This window comes from Malurus melanocephalus, unplaced genomic scaffold (assembly GCF_030028575.1).
Source record: "Malurus melanocephalus ecotype Western Australia unplaced genomic scaffold, MMel_1.1 scaffold_113, whole genome shotgun sequence".
NCBI classification, from domain to species: domain Eukaryota; kingdom Metazoa; phylum Chordata; class Aves; order Passeriformes; family Maluridae; genus Malurus; species Malurus melanocephalus.
This window is the reverse complement of record NW_026623345.1, coordinates 52478-74963: the sequence shown is the minus strand read 5'-3', so window position 1 is coordinate 74963 and position 22486 is coordinate 52478. Positions and strand designations below refer to the sequence as shown.

General features: G+C 42.4%; 2 protein-coding genes across 2 annotated transcripts in view; one reads left to right on the top strand and one right to left on the bottom strand.

Annotated features, from left to right (window-relative positions):
• The first annotated feature begins 6 nt into the window (after positions 1–6).
• PMAIP1 (phorbol-12-myristate-13-acetate-induced protein 1) lies at positions 7–3293 on the top strand. The gene is made up of 2 exons (XM_057369551.1): positions 7–145; positions 431–3293. Exons 1-2 carry the CDS (start codon positions 94–96, stop codon positions 634–636), a joined length of 258 nt encoding a protein of 85 aa, XP_057225534.1. The 5' UTR covers positions 7–93; the 3' UTR covers positions 637–3293.
• Positions 3294–8514: 5221 nt separating this feature from the next.
• The window catches only part of LOC130575578 (PDZ domain-containing protein 2-like), a 55358-nt gene continuing 41386 nt past the window's right edge, over positions 8515–22486 (bottom strand). Inside the window, exons 18-22 of the mRNA XM_057369550.1 lie at positions 22109–22226; positions 19026–19127; positions 16443–16713; positions 14301–14435; positions 8515–12917 (exon numbers count right to left, since the gene is read on the bottom strand). Of these exons, the coding sequence (XP_057225533.1) occupies positions 12751–12917; positions 14301–14435; positions 16443–16713; positions 19026–19127; positions 22109–22226 (793 nt within the window). The 3' untranslated portion in view covers positions 8515–12750. The remainder of the gene's footprint in view (positions 12918–14300; positions 14436–16442; positions 16714–19025; positions 19128–22108; positions 22227–22486) is intronic.

Here is a 22486-nt window from a genome sequence, read left to right as displayed (position 1 = left end):
TCCGTGCCCCGCCGAGCCGAGCCAGGGCTCTCCGTGCCCCGCCGAGCCGAGCCAGGGCKRTCCGTGCCCCGCSGATCCTCGCCCGCCGCCGCGATGCTGCCCGGCCGGACCCTGCGCAAACCAGCGCCGCCCGCCGCTCCTGCAGGTAGGTACCGGAAGGTGAAGGGAGAGGGGGGACAGGACGGGATGGGACAGACACAGGGACACGCTGTCCCTATGGCTCCAGCACCGGGCGCGGGGGCAGCTCCCGGCGCGGCTGCGGCTGCCCCGTGTGGAGGCGACAGCGGCAGAGCTGCTGCTCCGAGCGAGTGGGGGGCAGAGAGGGGGCGGGGTGGGGGGTGCTTCATGTTAAGGAAAAAGTAAAAAATTGAACAAAAAGTGCCGTGTGGTGGGGATCTCATTAATGGGAYAACCACTCGCGTGTCCTTAGGGCGCGACGCGGCGTTGGAGTGCGCCCTGGAGCTGTCCCGCATCGGCGACATGTGGGACCTGCGGCAGAGGATCCTGAACCTCTTCGCCAAGCTGTTCAGCCGCGAAATGTGGGCTGCCCGCGGTCACGGCGAGCGGAACAGCGGGGGAGGAGGACCTTGGCTTTGTGGATTTGGAAGAAGAGGCTCCACAGACTCYGGGAGATGAAGAAACTTCAAATCTCGCTGCTTTTGTATTTAGCTGTCCGTGGCCGCTGGAGGATGGCTATCACATGATTTGTCTGAAGAATGTTACAGCTATATTGGCGTATGAATGCCAGGTGGGAAACAGAGATAACGACGGCAGAGCCCCTAAACCGTGCAGTGCTGACTTGGGGCGAGCTGGTGACTTGGGGAGATTTGGGGCAAGACTGAACTTGCCCTTCACCGCCGTCTGAGAAGACTTTCAGGACCCCGGTTTCCCCAGTCGCCCTCTGGTCCTCATGTCCCATAGCCATGTTTCACCGAGGAGCTCCGCCCACCTTCAGGATGAAGTAAAATAAAATTGTCAGTGTGTTGAAACTTGGGATCACACACGCAGGAAAACACAGTTGCTGGATTTTTGACTGCTCTTCTTTTCTAAAACATGGATCTTTCTGGATAGAGATCTGGTGGTGGGACTTACAATTTGTTAAACCACTATCTTTATTGAAAAGGTATTTGTTGCAGGATGTTGCTTTGCAGACAAAAAGTTGTAATTCTAGTTCTAGTTTATATTATAAAGATATAGTATAAGTTTAWATAGATATATGTATATAGTATATAAGCATAAAATATAAATGTGTGCATCACTACTGTATGTCATGAGTACTTAACAGAACTATTAATTTAAAACTGTTTGTTTAGTCTCAAAACACAGTATAAAAAGAATGTTCAAAACATGACAAAACTCAATATAAAAAGGTATTATATAAACTAAAAAAGAAGCTTAAATATTTTCTAATGATAAAGGAAATAAATCATGCTTCAGAGAGCGAAGCATATTTTAGCATTATATAAGACATATCTGAATATATACCACACAAACACAGATATTGAGGTAATTGTGGTGGAAGGATTCTTTCAATATTACAAAGAATTTCTTGATAACAGTACAATTCTGCTGTGTCTTTATAACCAACAAAAAAAACTTCAATAGAAGTAGATCTTAAAGTTAAATCTCAAGTTTTGTTAAGAATRTTATTTATTCAAAGAAAGCAATTCTACCTCTCTTTGAAGAAATAATATCAATAGAATTGAATGTTGCAGCTGGTACAAGAAAGTAGCCTTAGATTTTTGAATGTTTAATTATACTTACAGGCAAAGGTTCTTCCCTTGTACTTTATTTCCATTTCATTCAATGGCCTCCTCGTTTCAGTTCCAGAATGATGAAGCTGCTGCAGCAYATCCAGGAGGTGAGGGGTTATATATGAGGGGTTATGTGGGAATAACCCATCTTACCAAGGAGTTATTACCCTTGGCTGGCTTCAGAGGAGCTGAATTAAACATGTTGATTRCTGTCAAGGCAAACAGTAACTCTGYTAGTCAATTCATGCCAGGTTCCATCCTAAACAGTATTTTTATGGGTCCCAGTTAGCAAGAAAATGCCTGAAGCCAATCCTGTTTCACAGCTACCTCTAAGGTGACTGGTCAGTTCCTTCTCTTAACTAACCTTGAATATAAGTATATTTGCATTTTATAAGACTGTACAGTTACACTTTCTGATATTTGTGTCTATTGAAATKATGTCTTCTCCTGTCTTGTGGTGGATTCTTGTTTGTATTCATAATTTATTTTTCAGTTACCTCTTCTTAATCTGCCTTTGCAAACTTGTCATTACTTAACTCTGGTCACTCACAACCAGTTGTGTTGGGGCTGTTACATATTGACACTGACTTCTGTCACTGAGCAGAAGCTGACTAACTTTGTCTCCTTACCTCATGGAAGATTTTAACACCACCCCAGTGGCACTGCCAGGATTTTTGCTGTTGGTTTAGCCAATGTGTGGTTCCTTTCCCTTCTAAGCTAGTTAATTACTTTTCAGTGAGAACATAATGTTTCAAGAGTAGTTCTKATTTGTCTCAGTACTGCAAAAGTGTGTTTTGCTGACATGTACATAGGTCAGTTTGCCAGGTACTAAAAAATGAACGCAAAGAGTTTCAGATAAGCACAACACCAGCTCTCAGGCTAACACTGCATAACTCACAAGAAGGGTTGCTCTTGTACATCCTGCTCTTGGTGRAGTCTGGGAGTTTTCAGCATGGGTACTAAACAATGACCATGCCTGTCTGAAACTCTCAGGAAAATTCAGCATTAGCATTCACAACAGGACGGAATAAAACTGTTCTGCTCAAGGTATGCTGCTTTGAAAACCAACAAGAAACAAGGTGTGGATTTGTAGAGCCCACCCAATTCTTCAGGCTGTAGCACATATGAATACTATGAAAAAAAATGTATATTGATAAATGCATTGTCATGGGGATATCCAAGTTTACTGTTAGCAGAGTATTTATCTGCCTAGATATGCAAAGAATATTTGCTCTTTTTGAAATGTTTTAGGTTTTTGTGTGCATGGTTAAGGCTGGTAGTGTTCAACAGGAACTCRGGAAAAAGACAGGTGCAGGAGGTCAATGCCAGTAGATGACCAAGCACTTGCTGATGTCCACCCTGGATTTGTTTTGTTACTTCTGCAAAGGATCTGCTTTATGACTTTATCAACGTGAGTTTGTTTTCCTTAGGGCCTGTTCTGGATGCGAGCCAGRTGTGTTGCTGTATGCCTCACGCATGTATGTCTTGAGTTCTTGCTAAGATAATAAATACAAAGTGTTTACAAGAAAAATGAGTCACAAAGGTTGCTGCAACTCGGGTTTTCTTATGTGGATTGTAAACACATGGTTGTATTATGCAAATTCCATGCTTCCATGCCAGCTGGGCAAAAGCACCAGGGCAAAAGCAGAGTGCCAGCAGGTATGYTTCAGGAGATTAGGCTTTGGCTTCTGCCTGTAAGAGGAACAAGACATAAACCATGACCTCGAGCTTGAAAATGAGACACCTATTCTAGTATTTTTTAACTACTGGCTGCAGAATTGTTGGGTGGTATTGAGGGGTCCATTACTTCTAGAAAAAGCATCTGTGGGGATCAGTAAAGGACAAACATCCAAGTTAAGGGTTTTGTCCAAGAGGCGGGCAGAAAGGGATACAGCATTTTGTCAGTCAAATTTTCACTTTCTCCGAAGTTTGAAGCTGGAGTTGTGGAAGTTTCTSGGAAAGGATGCTGCTTATCACAAGGGAATAGCAGAGGAACACTGCAGAGCACATTGTGCTTCCTGAAAGCTGGGACTCAAAGATGTGTCTGTGCCGGGGAGAGCCTGAGGTCCTCACCTGCTAAGCCAAGCATGTCAGCAGGCTCTCAGCTGGCTCCCTCTGCTGCTTTTACCCGGCTTCTCAGGCAGTGAGCACGACGCCTGTGGCACAAATTCCTGCTGCAAGGACAACTAAGAGCTCCTGGGCCAAAGGCTCTTGTTTGTCATGGCCAGAAAAAAAATCCCAACAGATGCAACTCCCTGTTCTTTCCCACTTAGTCACCAGCAGAAGCCAGGGAGATTTTTACCTCAGAGGGCATCAGTGAAGTGGTCCTGAGAAGGCCCATAACTTGATGAAAAGTGTTACTGTAGCTGCTGCACAGAGGTCTGGTTTTGCAAAACTTCACCAGCAAATTCTGCTTGTGTGACTCATCAGACTTGTGAAAACGTCCAGACACTCTCACCTGCACTGCACTGGAGCCTGGCCCCTCTCCAGCCCTCCAGAGCAGTGTCCAGTCACCTACATAGCACGATGCTTGTGACTTGCTCCTCCCTAAAGGGCAGGGGGGGAAAAACCTATCAATGGTGCATGGCATTGCAATGAGAATGCACTTGACTCACCCACAAGCACCTGATACCAAAAAAACAAACCAAACAAAAACAAACCAAACCCACCTGTTGAAGCAAACTGACAGAACTGCCACCCAAGAATGCTCTCCACCTAACACAGCACCTGCCTGGGCAGCAAGTGCAGACCCAGGTTGTGTTGGCACTGTGGTCCCCAGGTGAAAATCAGCCTGGTGCCCATGGCCAGCTCATGCCTTCACTCCTGAGACTGGATGCACAAGAGGTATTTCCCAAACAAATTGCCAGACAAGGAGTTCTTCCTTCCTCTTTCCCTCGTGGGATGTTTTTACAAATCAGCTGACAAAAAATTGCTCGTATGCTACTGATTATTTTTAGCACACGCTGTTGGATGGGACTAAATTTTATCACTTTGCTTCCATTAGCATAAGACAGTACGACGACATGATGTGCATCCACAGAGGCGTAAGGAGGCCGGACAAGAAGGGCTGGGGATATTTCAGTCTGGCAGGGTTTCCCCTAAGCAGATGACTGTCTGATGGTAGGACAGTCAGTGAGCAATAGTCCCAAAAGCTGTCACGGCTGTAAACAAGGGTCCTCACCCAACTGCGTCAGGACATTCATTGTCTGGCCCGYGTAACAAAAGGGCCACACCAAGGCTGCCCTGCCTTCTCACGCATGGGCTCTTCACAATGCAGCTCTCACCAGCCCTCTGAGAACGTGCACCCTGGCATCACTCCTGCAGCAATGGGAGATATCCCATGGAATAAAATAGATATCCCAGTGATAAAACAGTGTCAGCCATTTCATCTTGGGTGGCTTTGGTGTCATTCCCTCATTCTCATGAAAGGACAGTGAGAGCACCAGCAGGCTCAGAGGCTCAGCTCCTCCATGCCACAGTCACCGCTTGAAGGGGCACCCCTTTTGTAGTGGACAGGCCAGCTTGCAAATCTCAGAAAAAGTAATTCCTTCCAGCAGCACTGAATAAGGCCAATAATAGGATGCTGGCACCTCCTCCCTCAGCTCCTGTGCCTTAGCTGGGATCACAGTTCCCTACTGTATGGCAGAAATTAAGGGCAGCATTCTGCTTCCACCTTCCCCTTTGTGCTCCTGATAGGGACGTGACGAAGCCACGGCAAATGCAGGAGGCCACAGTCACGTCCACCCTGCTCAGGAGCAGGAATTAGGGAGGCAATTTTTGACAAGAGGAGCTGGACATCAGACATTCCCAAACACCACAACATCACATCAAGGAAATGGCTTTGACAGGTAGGGAAAAACGTAAGAAATTTCAGCACCAGGTAACTTGTTTGCTCAGTGCAACAGTATCAGACTGATTCAGCTGCACAGAGGGGTGAGGCCAGCACGTATGGAACTATCAGTGGAAAGGCAGAAAGTTCTGGGTTTAGCACTGACTAACTTCAGAAAATACCCTGACTGACAGAAAACATCCTTCTAGTCACAGCTTTACACAYTGGGATGGAAGGGGAACTCCTTGTTTTAGCGGATGATGTTTATTGGCATCAAATGTTCTTTCTTATGATCATTAGAAATGAGGGTTATTTTCAAAAGGAAAAAAATTATTGCAGTCATGATTAATTTGTGAAGCCTCTTAGCTGGGTCTAGTGCTTTAATAAATAGTACTACATGAAAAGAGGAAGTAATGACTGACTTTTCCTATRGTCCAAAATGGGCTTTTACTAGAGKTTGATGGAGACARTCAGGTTTCATCCATGCTCCTGACAGGGAGAAACACCTCAACATCATTTGCCAGAAGTGGTGGGGACCAGATAATGCAGATCACTTGCTCCCCAGGCATCTGTCATTATGAGGCTGCTGGACACAGCAAGGAGATGCTGCAAAGGCAATTACGCAACTCAGYATTGCATAGAAAGGAAAAACCCAAACACCCAAAAGCTGGAACAAAAATCTCCCAGCACCATGCAAGGTGAAGGCCAGGGACTGGCAGCGGCAGCAGGGTGGACATGTCATCCCTGCAGCCATGGCTGGCTCTTGGGCTGACCCTCTRTGGCCATGGACACCGGGAAGTGCAGTCCAGGGCTGTGGTCAGGGAAGGCTTCGTGTCCTCTTGTCATTGCAGTGACGTGCTGCCCTGTGACATCACTTCACTGCATCCATGGATGTCCTACCCAGCCACCACCTGCCCTGCTCCTGCCCAGCCACCCACTCCAGRGTGGCCMGTGGGAATYTTCTCCCCAAGGGCTCTCCTTCACRCCATCCCTGTGTGGCTACAGTGACCATCACCCTCTGGTCAAATGTGGTTAAGTGGCACTTTTGACACATTCCTGGAAACAGAGATGAAGGAATGAGACACGAGAATCACAGGCCCTATTTGGATAGCACTGAGTGATACAGGGARCAGGAGAGCAGCAAAGATRTAAAAATAGGAGAAATTTAATGGAACTTTTTTAGGTGGAATCACGTTTCAAGCTCCTCATTTGTCTGTGCCCTAAGGCTTTCTCAACTGAGAGAAGTAAAAAAATTCTACTGCTTCATGTCTTGGTGGATAAATGAAGTCACATGTACTAATCAATTTACAGATTAAACTCACTTTGTCTCCTTGCTTTTGTATTCCTYTTCACTTAGCTACTGAATGTTGCAATTAAGATTTCAATTAAAGATATTCAAGGCTAATCCTACAAGAGGCAGGCTGCTTGGATGTTTGAGCCCTGCTGACCCCACCTCAGGCCATGTCTTAGGAGAAATCAGGATGGGAAGATGGATACAAGCAAGTCAATGAAACAGAGCAGAGRAGCTGGGCTGGCCCAGCGCTGGCGACAGCAGTGGGGAGGTGAAAGGCAAAGGATCTCTTCATGACTGAAAATGTCTTTTTCCTTTTCCCCCACAGCCCTGGGGGAGAAGCCAGGCTCCAGCTGGGGGCAGATGTGCTGAACCMAGCTCGAGGGGACTGCATGCTGTGGTATCCAACATTTCCCTGTCCATCCTCTTYCCACTGAACTGGTTTTATGCCTTGCAGAGTCTCACTGCACAACAGCACAGGCTCTGCAGCATCCCTCCTCACCGTGGCTGTGTGCAAGGAAGAAGGATGGGGGAAAAAGAGAGGCGTCCCAGGGCAGAGACAAGACTGAGTAACCACAAAACTCCTCCCCTTCCTCTCCGGCCCAGGAATGGGTCCCCGTGCCCAGAGGGCAGGCTGGGAGCCAGCCACAGCAGCCTTTCCCACAGGATGTGTCAGCAGAAGCTGTGGGTTTATCCCTCCTCACGTGGTGCTTGCTCGCTTGCACCCTCCTCGTGGGGCACCCAGAGAAGGAAACCGAAAGCAAACTCAGCGGYTTCCGGGCACAAACCTGGGGATGAGGGAAAAGCCCTTTGCACCRCTGGGATGGGAGAGCAAATGCCCTCCTTCCCCTCACAAAAAGACCCACCTGACCCTTTCAGGCAGCACCGTGCGCAGGAGAAATGGTGAAGTTCGGCGGGCCTGGCACAAGACGCAGGCGAGCGCCATGGGTACAGCAAGCAAATGTCAGGATTGCGCTGCGCCGTGCGGGAGCGCTGCCACAAGTGCCCAACCCAGCACACGGAGCAATGCTCATGAACCTGCGGTGTAGATACAAACACTCAAACCCGCCAGCCCCTTCCTCCAGCTCAGCCTTCCCCACATCACCAGCAGATGTGTCCATGYGCTGCCAGGCAGCATGGGATTTCGGCACCTCTGGCATTTCCTACCTCACAGCAGCTGAGTGGAAAGCTTTTTGGGCTGGCTCATCTGTCCAGGAAGGATGGYTTGCTCTGACCTGCTGCGCAGTGACTGTGAAGTCACCTGTGTCTCAAAGAACGGTCCACTTGGTGCAAACCTTCCCAGGAGGTCTCCACCTCCCACTACGAACTCTGCTCCAGCTCCACTCCATCCACAGAGAGGGCATCCAGCCCAGCACATTCCACCGGCTCTCTGTGGCTTTGAAGGGAATTTTMTCCCAGAGTAGGTGGGAAACTGGAACAAATACCAGGTTAGGACTAGTTGTGTAAAATCATTCTCTACACATACGATCCATTGCCTTACAAACCAGGGCTTGGGCAGAAGGTACAACATTACCCAGGGACTGCAGCTTTGATGAAAACTACATTTTCCTAGCACAGGGACAGGAAAGAAACAAGATACTGAAGCAATTTCTACAAAACACCTTTTATCAGTTCTTAAATGCCTCAGTCCTCTTCACACTGAATGGCAGTTCTTAAGAGGGCACTATTTTATCTCAGATGCACACCTGGGCAGCGTTTACACAAAGTCTTTGGCTGCTCTCCCTGACATCCTTGTCCCTCTGATGCCAGTTCCAGCTGCAGACGAGACTCTGGTCTGTCATAACAGAATTAAATATCTAGAGGAGTACTAAGGATACCATTTATTTTCAAAATCACTAAAAAACCCAAGCAAAACAGTTTATGGTGATACAGATTCACATAGAAGAGACAGAAATAAAAAAATGTACAATCTAGTTCATGTTATTGCACCGACTTTTTATAATATACAAGGCATATTAAACAGTTTTCATTAAAAGAAGTTTTATTTATATAAATAAAAGTGTCAATATACAATATCATACAATAAGTGTATCAGACTAACACACAAAATCTACCTACAGTGGGATCCCCATTTTTCTCATGAGCTAGTCTACTCTTCATCAATATTTTCACTTGTACATTTACATAACCTAAACATAGAAACAGGTAAACATTCCCATYTGGGAACACTTCCTTCAGAATTTGACAAGAACCACTGCAGAACATTAACCAGGGTTAATTTTAAGTGAGGGTCATTAGGAAATATGAATCATCTAACAGTTTCTTAACACTTATCTGTCCTTCTATTATTTTTTTTTAAGCGAGAAAATGATCAAATGTTTTTCCCTCCCTAATCTAGAGTTTTCAATACAGATGCAGTCCCTACAGAAGCTGGAMATAGCTTCCAGGTACAAAAGGTTGCAGAATATGCGATGGCAGCATCTYACTGCTCTCACATCCATGATGTGCACCTTCAGCTGCCCCAGGCCTGGATGCACCAAAGCCCTCCCCTAAACCTTCTCCATCTAGGAACAAATTCGCCTTGTCTGGAATGCCTTCAGCTCCCTGGTGAAGAAGTGCAGAATTGTATCTTGATTTTTTGGTCTTCTAAGATGCAGCTGCCAAGTCTCTGGGGAGTCGCTGCTCTCCTAGAGTTTGGCCAACACTCCAGCAGGGTGGAGAATCACCATGGGCACTGATACGCAAACAGCAAGGCCAAAAATGGTCATGATCCTACTGAATACTGATGAACTAATGCAACACCCTCCATCATTTTAGCGTGACCAGGCTCTCAGAAAAATAAGATTTACTTTTCCAGGTGTGTAACCAAGAGTTTACTACATCTGCTTGGTCTACCCATCTTGTCTGTAATAAAGCAGACACCCATACTGCATAAATCCTGGAGCTTTTTCAGGGAATGTCACCCCAAGAGAGATGTCAGGAAATGCTACTGTAATCATACAAACATCAGTGAAGATGTTGTTGTTCTTTCACAAGGAAAAAAAAAGTATTTTCAGGAACAGAAACAWTCAGGGTTAAATACAATTCTTTTGCTTGCTCTAATGTTAGTAGTGTTATCATTCTACCATAGTAACTATTATCAGATTTAAAACATTAAACCTATCTTTTAAATTATAGCCACTACTGAATCACACACAAAAATCCCCATTTCTGTTTGCTGTTAATCAGCCAACACTTATCTACGTGCATGTAAAATAAAATACTGAACAGTATCTGATTACTGAAAAAAAGCCTTCTAAATCACTCACAATTAACAGTACCTGCAAATAAGCATCTGAAAATATCCACCACGTATCATCTTAAGACACCTCAAATTAATTTACAAAATGAAGACTTTACCTCTGAGCTCACACTGGTTTAGGAGTGAGGGAGACATTTGCCTCCCTGCRATGGAACCTCCAGAATTTTAGACCGTGGACTGAAAAAAAATGCCATTTCCTAAAACACAACCATGATTTACCACATTAAAGTAGCAAGATATCAGTACTGCACTTGCACGTATTATACGTATACAGGTATGCATTCACTACGCTGCATTAAATTCCACATGCATTTTATGTATCTATTATACACTCTATTACAGTCGGATTTTGGTCATTCCTGAACAAGGCCTCACCATTCAATTGTCATTGCCAAATTGTCTTCTCCCTGTTTTTCAGCAAATATGCAAGGGGTAACCTCTTCTATTCCATCACAGGCCTGGAAATCTCAGTGTGGTCCTCCAGCCCTAAGAGCTGCATCCTCTTGGAGCCTCTTCCACCACGGAGGTGACCGGAGGCACGGACCAGTCCCGACAGAGTGGCTGAGCTTTGGGTTCACAGGGGACCCAACTCCACAGTCATCTCACAGCACTGAACCTGAATTAGTTTCAGCAGAAATCCGGCAGGCAAAGGAGCTGTAGGACTATGTACAGTATTGCCTTTCCTGTAACCAAAAGCTGCATCTCTCCCTGGCTTCATGTACTAGTATGTCACTGAAAAAGAATTAAACCTATTTATGAATTTTCAGGCAAACATTGCACAGCTTTTCTGTTCATCTGGTCTCAGGTTGCCTCACAGAACTGAATTTTCTTCTGCTCATCATAAACTGCAGTCTAATTAAGCTGTCAYAGAAATGAACCCAAGCGAGTGCTCCACTAACCTGGAAGCAATTGCTTCAAGCACTGCTGAATAAATGTAAATAAACTGAACTCCAGTAAGATCTTGGGGTAGGGCCAAGAGACAAGCCCAGACCTTTTTGTAACAGCTACGCAGTGTCTTGGCTCACTTAAAACAGAGGCAACACTTCAGACTTGGACTGGTTCCAGGCTGAGAGCTCTTCACACTGGGCATGTTGGCTGCAAGCAGTCTCCAGCCTAATGTGATGAACAACCTGAGCACTGTGGAACAAACAACTTGTTCTCAGCTGATAAGGACACTGGCCCATTTCCTCCTGTATGTATTTTATGTTGTTTAGCTATCCCAGATGTAGGAAGAGAAATAACAGAGTCTAATCTCTTGCACCCATACATTCTCCTCCCAGCACAGCAGACTAAGCAGCATGGCCTGCTACTGATACCTCTTCTGTGAGCAGAGGTGAGAAAATCCAAACTATGCTCCTGCAGCATTGCAACCCTTTTTCTTTTCTGTACCTGACACCATGGTTTTTCCCATCTACACAAACAGTTTTCAGTTTCACCACCAGAACCCTCAGTATCAGCCCAATCCTGATGCAGTTGGGTGTACTTGCATCGACCACACACATCCTCAACCCACTCTCACACAAGCAAAAATAAATACTGGACAGGAGAAAACAAAGAAGACCAATTAAAAGCCACCACAAATATGGCCAGCTCAGATTTAATCTGTTATAATCCCCATTTTTAGATCACCACTTTTCAGCTTGAGTCTTTCAAGTTGGGCAGCCTTAAACCTCTTGAAGACAAATAAAAGCAGCCCAACTTGCAGATGTTCTTAGTGGTTGCTGAAGTCTGTGGGATCTGTAAGTGCTCAGCACTTGAAATTATCCCCCTTTTAAAAATATATRTTTTTTAAAGGTGCCTAACATTAGAAGCCTAAATTTGAAAATTCAGACCCCAATTTTTATCGCCCCCATTTTAATCACAACTAACAGCTCAGTATACACCATGGTGGACAATCACCTATTATTTGGACATGATTTCTTAGAGATTTCTATCGCATTTACATCAAGTGTTTTCAGATACAAGTTGCACCTAGAAGTAGGTTCAGTTGTGGTGGATGCTGAGTTAGTTCATTAGTTTTAGGAGGATTTTTCAGCTTTGCAATAAAATGCTCGTATTTTAGGCATAGAAGTTGTGCAAAATTATACTCTTTTCTCATGCACTTTTAGCAAAACTGCACTTAGAAGAATAAAGTGAGATTGTTCCAGACATTCTCTTATTACAAGAAAAAAAAAAGGACCAGACCCTAAGGAAGTGTCCTTAAGTCTTATTACAGCTAAGTGATATAGTACAGTCTAAAACCCACCCTTGTCAACAGGATGGCAACCAACAGGTTCTACTACCAACACTCTGCAGATACTAAAAATATCAGGGACAGGCACAGTGTTATTTATCTCAATCAAAATACTTTAAATCAAACCCAGGAGAGGTCTTGAAGTTCCCATAAAWCTGCCACATAATACAAAATTGTCTCTAACTTTTGGCTTCCTTCATTCCCAATCATTAGGTGAGATTTTTTGAAGCTCATCACACGCTTGCTCGTTGGTTCTCCAAGGTTCTTAGCACCTCTCTGTAAAGCATTAAGACACTTCTGTGTGGCTTTATAAACAAAGACAGCTTTTAGACAGTTTTAAATCKTTTGTCTTAGCAAGTGTGATTAGATGTAATGCTTCCATCATACTGCAGTTCTGTGTTTTCTGATTAGCAATTGAACAGGCCCCTCTGGCACAGATTTAATGATGTTCCAGGCATCGTAATGCATGAGCCCAAGTAGTGACTTCCCACTGACAGCAAGAATTTCATCTCCAGTTTCTATGCTTCCAGATTGCTCCGCAGCACCACCTAGAAGCAAAAGGGGGGAAAAGTCACTGTTAAAAGAAAAAAGTGAACCCACAAAAATCTGCTTTCCACAGGAATGAAGTAAACCATTTTTTTCAACTGTAACAATTTCAATACAAATCAYTTATGTTCAGCTCAGCTCTAGCAACGTATCCCATGCTGCATCTCACAGAAAAGGTTATTTTAACCAGGKTAAAACCTTGCTCTTAGAAAGATGTCTGGTTTTGAAGAAAACAACGAAAGCGTATTAAATATGCTGAATGTTMTCTCTGTAGCTGTAAGAAAACTTGGTTGATAAAATAACCATGAAGGCTATATGTGGCATGGGTTTATTTTCTCAATTTTAACAGGGTAATAAGCAGATAATGCAATAGATTTTAAACCAGGGATGAACAAGCCAAACACTGGTAGCAAATTTTGGATAAACATCATTCCCAGAAAGCTCCTAGAGAGAGGCACACCCTTCACTGCTGATGAAAGTATGTTCTCTACAATGATAATTAAACTAACATAAGCCATCAGAGGGAGGGGGAAAAGGTTTGTATGTAAGGATGTAAATGAATGAGGGCAAAAATTAAATATGCCCTTTACCTTAAGAAGCACTTTCTAAARAGGAAAAAAGCAAACACACAAGAACTGGTATTTCAGTAAATAACCTGCCTGATTTTTTTTTTTTATCTTGATGAGGGAATAAACCTCTGAAAAGTAATTCTGTAAAAATGCTGTGCACATGCAGTTTCATTGAGAGTTTCAGCTGCCTTCAGAAAGTGCTTTATTYTTCACTAAATCAACATGTGATATATGAAAGTCACAGTATAGTTCTGGGATTTGTTTTTTTTCTATGTATAAAGAAAGGCTCATATAAATTTAACTACCTGCTGACAAACAAAGCATCCAAGATTGGCAGTTTTTGAATACAAATACCATATATTTTAGTAAAAGCTAATATTAATATCTAAAAAGAAAATAAATACAAAAATATGGTAAAATTAGTAACTGGGCATAATGCAGTGTGGTGCTTGAGTACCACATTGATTATCTGCACTATGCATTTCTTAGAAAAGAGAGCTGGATAAGGCATTTATGTCTCAAGACTGCTATGTAGATGATAGCTGCTGCAATATAATGTCTAGAAYAGTGGGCAGACCCATATTTAGTAAAGCAGATTGTTCCACAAAAATTTATTAGCAGATACAATCCCTATCCATTCCCAGGAGTGTCTTTTCTTTTAATGACCACTTTGGCCTAGTAAGCTGTAATAAATGAGAGCCACAAAACCCACCCTGGCTTCAAAAAAAAAAAATGCTGAATACAATAATTGAAATGTCTGTACAATGCACAGACAAAAGGAAAACTGGGCTAACAACCACTACATGCATGTAGTACCTTTAAATATCCTTTTTACAAGCAAGGGCTTATCTCCAGCAACTGAGGCTTTTCCACCATCAAGACTGAATCCCAAGCCAGCAGARGTTTTCAATAATTCAACACAGATGACATCATTCATATCCAGGTTTGGATCTGCAATTGAATATACACAGCATCTTGTTATACAGATAACAGTGAATTGCAAGTTTTGTTTGGTTGGTTTTAGCTTTTGCTGCAGTGACAATTCAGAGTTCAGTTACTCAGATTAGGACAGGCCACCAAGTTTCTCAGAAGTGAATGTGTACCACTGTAGCTGAGAATCGGTGACAGTACAAAATAGTTTACACAGAGACACTTTCATTCTACATATTCAACAAAAACCTGCCAAGGCATCCTTTCCTTGGAAAAATTATAGCTAGCCAATTTAGTAAATACTCTAAACATCAACAAAATAACTGAAAACTTACAAAAATAGGGTATGAAGAGCATTTCTTTTTCTTTCATTTGCTCCCTTTGCTTATTCAATTAGCCACATCTTTTTAAGTAACAGTAATGAATKAAATGTTACATTAAAGCAAACATTTTCCATTCTCTTCAGCAAGAATCTGTAATCACCTACTAGGGTGAAAAATTGTTTCTGGTCTCCTATATATTTATATAGATATATATTATTTAATATATATTTATTTAATTATAATTAACTGTAGTTTCACCAATCCCCCTGCATAGAAGATATTTCTGAAATACAATATTGCTGTAGCTGATTTTAAATATGATTTTGGTCAGGAGGAAATAAATCTGCAGTTTTGGAAAACAAGATCTCTTTGCCTTGTGTGAATGTAAAAATTATGCCGTCTGCATTATCACAAATTACTGCTACTGTTATCTCAGACTACTTTAAACATTATCTAAAACATCTGGAGATGTCCTTTCCCTGGAAGGGTGGAAATATGTTCTGAATTACCCAAAAGTTTGTTGTTTATGAGATAATGTTGCCCCCTAGTGCCTGGACCCAGCAGATATTCTGCATTTTCCAGGGTGCAGGATGCAAGGAGTTTAGGGCAGAGAGGGATTCGGAAGTAATTACATAGACTATATCCATGGGAGCAATTCCAGAAAGGCTCATCCATTAATTAACAGAGTGCTTTTCTTTTTTTTTTTTCTAAGCTGCATTACAAAGTCATATCATAAAACAATAGAAACTGCTACCAAAAAAAACCCCAACCCCCTGTGAACAATAATGAATACAGCCAATAGATTAAAAATAATTGAGTGGCAGCTGCATGTCCTGGTTTTGGGGTGTACAGAGCTGAGTGCCTAATGTTGTTCTGGAAAGCAGGGGAAGCCCCCTTGACAGTTCTCTCAGCAGAAAGCTGTAACTGTGGCCCACTCCCTCCCCAGGACCCTGCAGCAGTCCAGGACTGGAACAGGTCATCCCCTGCTTCCAAGCAGCACCATCCAGGCAGGTGCTGAAGGGGTTTGGGCTCTTAAACCTACAAAAAATTTGCAGAGATCTCTTTCCAACACYSCAGGTGCAACCTTTACACTAAAATRTTATCAYGTTCCCAAACACAAACCTAATATTCCACTATTGATACATTTCCACTTTATCCCTACTTTTCTATAGGATGGCTGACTTCAATATGGCTTACTTCCAGTTAMTGCAATATAAAAACAATTTTTTTTCTATGTTTGTAGTAGAAACAGTATGAAATCTGCTTTTACAAACAAGCTCGGTCCCTATGCATAACAAACTGCAGGGCGTGGAGTTTTCTTGGAGCTTTTAAAAAAAATTTAAAAATTATTTTTGGTTGTTCTCTTTTTTTGCATTGACTACTGTTATTACTGAAAAGGAATTTATTCTAGATCAGAAGAATATGCAGAATCACTTACGTAAGTAGAAATTGGATTAGGTCCTAAACTAAGTTCTAGGTTTGTGCATAGCTACGATAGTTAAAAAAAATAACAAAAAACCACAAAACAACCAAACCCCAAACTGTGTTGAGGTGCCAAAGAGAACAAATAAAATTTAAAGGTAATTTCAATTGCTCCCTTCAATCACATAAGGCAGACACTTTTAATCTAAAACACATGGACATTTTTCCCTTCAGTCTGCTCTGCAAGGGAATCCTTCCAACTGTTCTTGGATAAAGATCATACCTGTTCCTATTTCCATGGAAACATCCTTTCCAGACCCCACACATTTTCTGCCAGTAGCTGATATCTCAAGTCTGGAGGAATTGTTTGTTTTGTCTTTTTCCTTCTGGATGACAATGACTGCATATTTGTACACCCTTGCATGATGAAGAGTATTCAGGACATCCCCATGGACTGAGCTTGCCAGAGACTTGCCATTGATTGACACAACRAGATCTCCTCGATGGATAGTCCCTTCTTGAGATGCCACTCCCTTTGAAAACACTCTGTGGACCTACAAGAAAGATTTTAACAAGGATATTTTACTTCATGACCACACACAGTGTTCTGCAGGCCAAGGTGAAGAGAAATACCAAAAATTTGCAGCCAGTGCCCACTGCCTGCAGAGTTTGCTCCAGTGAACACCCTCAAAGCGTCAGAGCTGCAGCTTTGGGGGGATGGGGGAATTCAGAGAAAAAGATGCTGTTACTGAATGGCCATTTCTAGGCCAAAGATAAACAAAACCAGCTATGGAATGTAATATCACTTACGCTTTCACTTAACACCTCAAAGGCCTTCAATTAACATATTTCAAGTGACACAGAGGTTAAATCTACGTCCATGCTACAGCAACCACCAAGAACAACTGTGGTATGTGACACCCACTCCCCCAGTTCCCACTGACTGGACATGCATTCTGTGCTGTTTTCAAATGCACATTTCTAAACATCTGTGCACAGAAAGGCTYTGACTTACTGCAGCTGTACAAGTATTTAATTGTTTGCCTCAATCTGGCTGATCAAATATCATGCAAATAGATGGAAAGGGATGACTTAGCAGCTTGGAACGCATTTTTCTAGCAAAAAAAATACTCTATTCAGAGTGGATAAAACTTATAGAAAACTTCCAGCAAGTTAAGATGTGTGTCATTTACAAAAAGAAACTGACTAAAGACTCAAGACACAGTATTTAAGGACTTGCCTATTAGGCACTCTAATTTTAGCAGCCAGAATATGGTTTCCCATGGAGACGGTATTGGGTCTGCCAAGAAAATGTTCAAGGCAGCAAATCTGAGGACACAATTCTGCATGGCATAATCTTTAGGAATTTATCCTAATACCTAGACCAGCAGCACCAGAAGCCTTTTGGCTCCGGTACCATCTCATTGTACGGCCATGCTGCGATGGGCACCTGCTATACCCCTGCAGATCCAAGAAAATAAATTTCCAGCCAGTTTATGCAGGCATTCAAAGCTGGAATAACAGACTCAATAACAGATGTAGGCATGCAAATGCAAGCAGCAAGTGGAATACGGGGGYCATGTCCAAAAAATCTGTTGCCTTCCCTCAACTGCTCAGCTTCTCAGTACCTTGAAGGTTACTAGGCATTTCTCTTCCTGAACCCAAGTGTGGATATAGCAGCTCATCTAAGCAGCTCAGCACCCAGTGGCAACCCTAAATCTAGCTGGGACCCAGAATCCCAGTAGGTCAAGAACATTAGAAAGATCCCTTTGCACCCACTGAACAAAGACCATCAAGAAAGARCAGGAGCTGACATTCCTTTGGTCTCATGGCTAACAGAATTCAGGAAAAGGACTTCACCAGTTACTCAGTAGGAAAGAGCTCAAGATCTTATTTTTAGGTAGCGTCCCAGTCTCTAGGTAAGGAATTCTGTAAGAAACTCTTAAGGGTGGGACACTGTTGAGTATTCCTCTTGCTCAGAGCTGCCACTGCTTGGGCCAGAGACAGGGAACAACTTCTGTAGTGAGAGAAGTAGAGGCCTGCTCTCTAGACTTTGACCATATTCAAATTTAATGACAATTTAATATGAAATACATTTATTTATATTGGTCTTGTCTAAAAGCAACACCCAGAAGGTTCCTGCAAGGACTTCTGCAGGCCCCAAAGCTAAGGACATACCCTTCTTCTAAGCTCAGCATTTAATGGATCTCTCTCTTTCAGTGCAGAATTTCAATGCATATTTTGTGTTAAAGAAACTGTCATACAGGAGAGCAGTTTTCTTGGATTTTTTTGTCYYACAGATCTGTTTTTGAACAGTTACTTTCTACACACCGCTATCTTAACAGGGCTACCTTYGGTTCTGAATGCTTAAGACCTAAAAAAACCCAACAATACAACAACTCTCATTTACTGATCACCCACAGGTCTTACTAACTCAAAACAAACTTATGATGTGACATCCATAATGCTTGCTGAGGTCTGCAAMAATCAGTCTAATGATCTAAAAAATCCTTCAAAAACTTTGCTGCACACAGTTTCCTTTCAAGGGCTGCGAATGAAAGTCTCCCCTAAAAGGCTGTGTATGCTGCAGCTGCATGCAGAATTTTATTTACATGCATAGGGTTTAGATCTAGCCATCTCATCCAGTAACAGATTTTTAAAACCTGAAAGCATAATTGTTATCCATCTCYAATAATAAAAATTAAGCTTCTCAGACACTCTGATTTCAGTAGCAGATGGTAAGCTGCTGCTTCTGAGAGACACCGTGAATGACTTGCAGTGAGTCTTGATAAATGAGCACTTGATCTAATCACCAGCCTGCTTTAAAGTGAGTTTTGTAGAAAAATGACTTGCAGCCATCACTTACTGTGACTGATTTCTGTTCCAAGTCTATTCCTCCAGCAACACTAAATCCCAGGCCAGCTCCTTCTTCTTTGTGCAAGACTACAAAGTACGTGTCTTCTTTGCTCTAGCAGAAAAATGGAGGTGCACGGGAAAGAGAAGAAACCAATGATCAAGAACAAGTACCCATATAAATCACAAATTCCCAATACCCACAGATTATGGCAGGTGAAAAAAGGCAACTCAAAGAGTTAAAACTGAGATATTAAATGCATTTCTCTTCATGCTAAGAATCAGGCAGCCATCTAGGAGGTCTCAAATGACAAAAAAGGTTTCTTCAGTCAGTTCACGGCTAGCAAGCAAAATCAAAAGTAGGACAGTGAAATGGAATAAAACCTTGGGCAGACTAATTTTCACAGGCTGCAGTCAATCTTGCATTGCTCAACGTTTTGCAGTAAAAATACACCTCATACATTTCTCATACACCTTTCTGGACCAAGTACTGGTCTTCAGGGAATTGCTAACACTTTTATCATCCAATTTCTTGGATGGTAATGTAGGGCAGTTGCACTGACCTCTTCTCAGCAGTGCTGGACAATCTTTCAAGGGGCAGCGGCTACCCACTAAAGCTTGGGAAGAAAAGACTTTCCCTTGGGAGATGAAAGTAAGGAGCCTATTAGTGATCTAAACAGGACTAAGCTGTGTTGTTGCGGAAATGGGAGCATCCAGCACAGGAAAAGGATTGGTCCAGGTTTGCATCCAACAAGTCTGACACTGTGTCACAAGAGACCACATTTTGTGGCATAAGGGGAACTGTAGGAAGGAATGTAGTGGAGCAGGGGCAATGGTACATATCTCTAAGGCAGAGMGTCAGATTTCTCAGCTTTTCCCCAGGGTCCCATCTAATACCAGTTASTTCCAGAAACTGCCAATACTAAAATTAATAGCAAATTACTAGAAATCAATCTCTTAACCTATTTAGCATTAAATTATATATACAGTTCATTAAACTAATCATATTAACTCAGCATTCGTCTTTTGTTTCAAAAAGCACAGAGAATCACAGACCATTCTGGTTTATTTTTTTGGTGAAACAATAGTCAAATTCTTGGTCTCACTGCATGTTTTTTGCCAGATACTGTCTGTGGAAGATTTCCTACCCTAGAAGCATCCCTGTGAWATAGAGGCAATGTCAGAAACTGATGTCACCCTGCTCCAAATCACTGATCCATCAGCACTCAAGGAGAAAGGAGCAATGAGGGCAGAACATCTTTGCTCACAGTGTTTTGCAGGTGCTAGGGCCCTGCTCATCTGCACTCAAGTGAGAACAGCTTTACGTTAGGCAAGAAATAATAAAATCAGTTAARGAACTAGGCTAACCCTTTCCAAGTGCAGTGAGGCAGTGGAAATATACAGATATCTTCRACAGTCAAGCACTATAGCAACCCTTTTTGTTCAAGAGGTCAGCCTCTTTCCAACCCTTGATATCTCAACTTAATTTGTTTACACTGGGTAGAAAAAAAAAGAAAAAAAGGTCAGATGTTCAGATGTTAGAAGAGTCATCCAAGGAACACATGTGTTCAGCCAGTCAACAACACAGTCTGGATACTGGCTTCCCATTCCCAAGGTGCATTTCCTCCCTCCCCAGCTCTCAAAGCACCCCCTTGCCAGCACATATAACATTGGGCAGACACCTCGCKATGGATGCTTACTGCTTTACTTGGACACTCAAAGGACACTCCAGTAATCACCTCTGTTTCAACTGTTATCCAAAGATACCAGTCACAGAGACTGATAAAATACCCAATTTTTTATTATTATTATTAGCAYGTATTAAATGCTAGCACTGTTTAGAGTAAAGCTGACAAACTCATCCCAGGGAAGCTCTCAGTCCAAATCAGGCAGTTCGTCTCAATTTTCAGCAGCTGGATAACTATGAAGAACTATTGTACATTCAAAATGCATCATTTGAATAGCACAAAATTTTCCAGAGTTTGTGCCACACTGGGCTTAAATATGGGTAAGAAACTATGCAGACAAGGAGTGCATTCCAAAAACCATTCAACTTTATAAATATTTGAGCTCTCAGGCTTTGAAAAGTGGCATAAATAAATAATCTCTCCAAGACCCCATGCAAAATACTTTAGAGAACACTTAATTACCTCTGTCCAATTGTGCAATCCAATCCTAATTTTATCAGTAAACGTAGCCAACCCTCTTGGCTCACCAAGYTTTGAGACTCATGAGTTTTTGCTATATTGTCCACTGGAAGGAGATAAAGCTGGATATTTTGCGGAGGTCCTTTCCCCCTAGCCTCTTCTATGTTTGAAATAACAATCTTTGTGAACAAAACCCAAGAACACGCTAGATGCAATTCAGCCAGCAGTTATTCAGACCAGATGGCAGATTCCCTTCCAGCACTGACATTRTTTTATCAACTTCTGTTCTGATTTTAAAAGGATGTGGATGTAGCCCACAAACAGAACATCAAAAACAAGGAAGTAATGTTCTGTTATCATTTCACTTTGGAAGCCTTCTTTAAACACCTAAATAATGAAGCAGTGTATTTTGATGCAAAAACTAGTTTACACAGAAGACAACAAAAAGGTCATAGGAGTCTGTTAGAAACCCTTCAAGAGCTGTTTTCTGGTATTCAAGTCACCAGTTCAGCATTAAACAAAATAAATTCGCTTTCTGTGATTGCAGCTTCTAGCAAAAGGCACCRGGCACAGACTGGAGCAGAGCTTCCTTTGTACAGTGGGGAAACTGAGTCTGACCTAGATGGCTGGTGAAAGTTTAATTCTGATGTGAAATTACTGGGCACCCCAGATGGAGGCATACTTTTCCACATAAAATAGTTCAATTTATTATGACTCAAAACTGCTTTTGAACTTTCTTATACAAAAAGCCATTCAAAATTATTACACGTTTATAAGCAGGCWTTCAAAAACCAGCATTAGTAAAATTAACATCAACTGCAGTTGATAGTAATAGCGTGTCATGGGACTACTGGAGGAGCCCTGAGACAGTTTGGAAAAGATTCTATCTGCCCCTCAGGAATACCCCCAAAAATCCAYCAATAACTCAGTTTTGTCTTCTGTTTTTTACCTTTACTTGTGCTTTGACTTCTTGGAGCATAGCAGCAACATCACATTTTGGTACTACCACTGACAAAACAGATTGCAGTTTTTGCTGGTCCAGGCTTGAGATGAGCAGCTGATCAAGGCTAAAATAAACATAAAAAGACAGAAGAGCTCTATATTTCTCRACTTCGTAGAAATACATTTCAGGTTTGGAGTAGGTTGTATCAGAATAAATCACAAAGAAGGAATCTTGAAAAGTGCTAAGAAATGGTGTATGCTAAGTAGAATTGAATGGAATGGGTAAGAATATAGAATAGAATAGAATAGAATAGAATAGAATAGAATAGAATAGAATAGAATAGAATAGAATAGAATAGAATAGAATAGAATAGAATAGAATAGA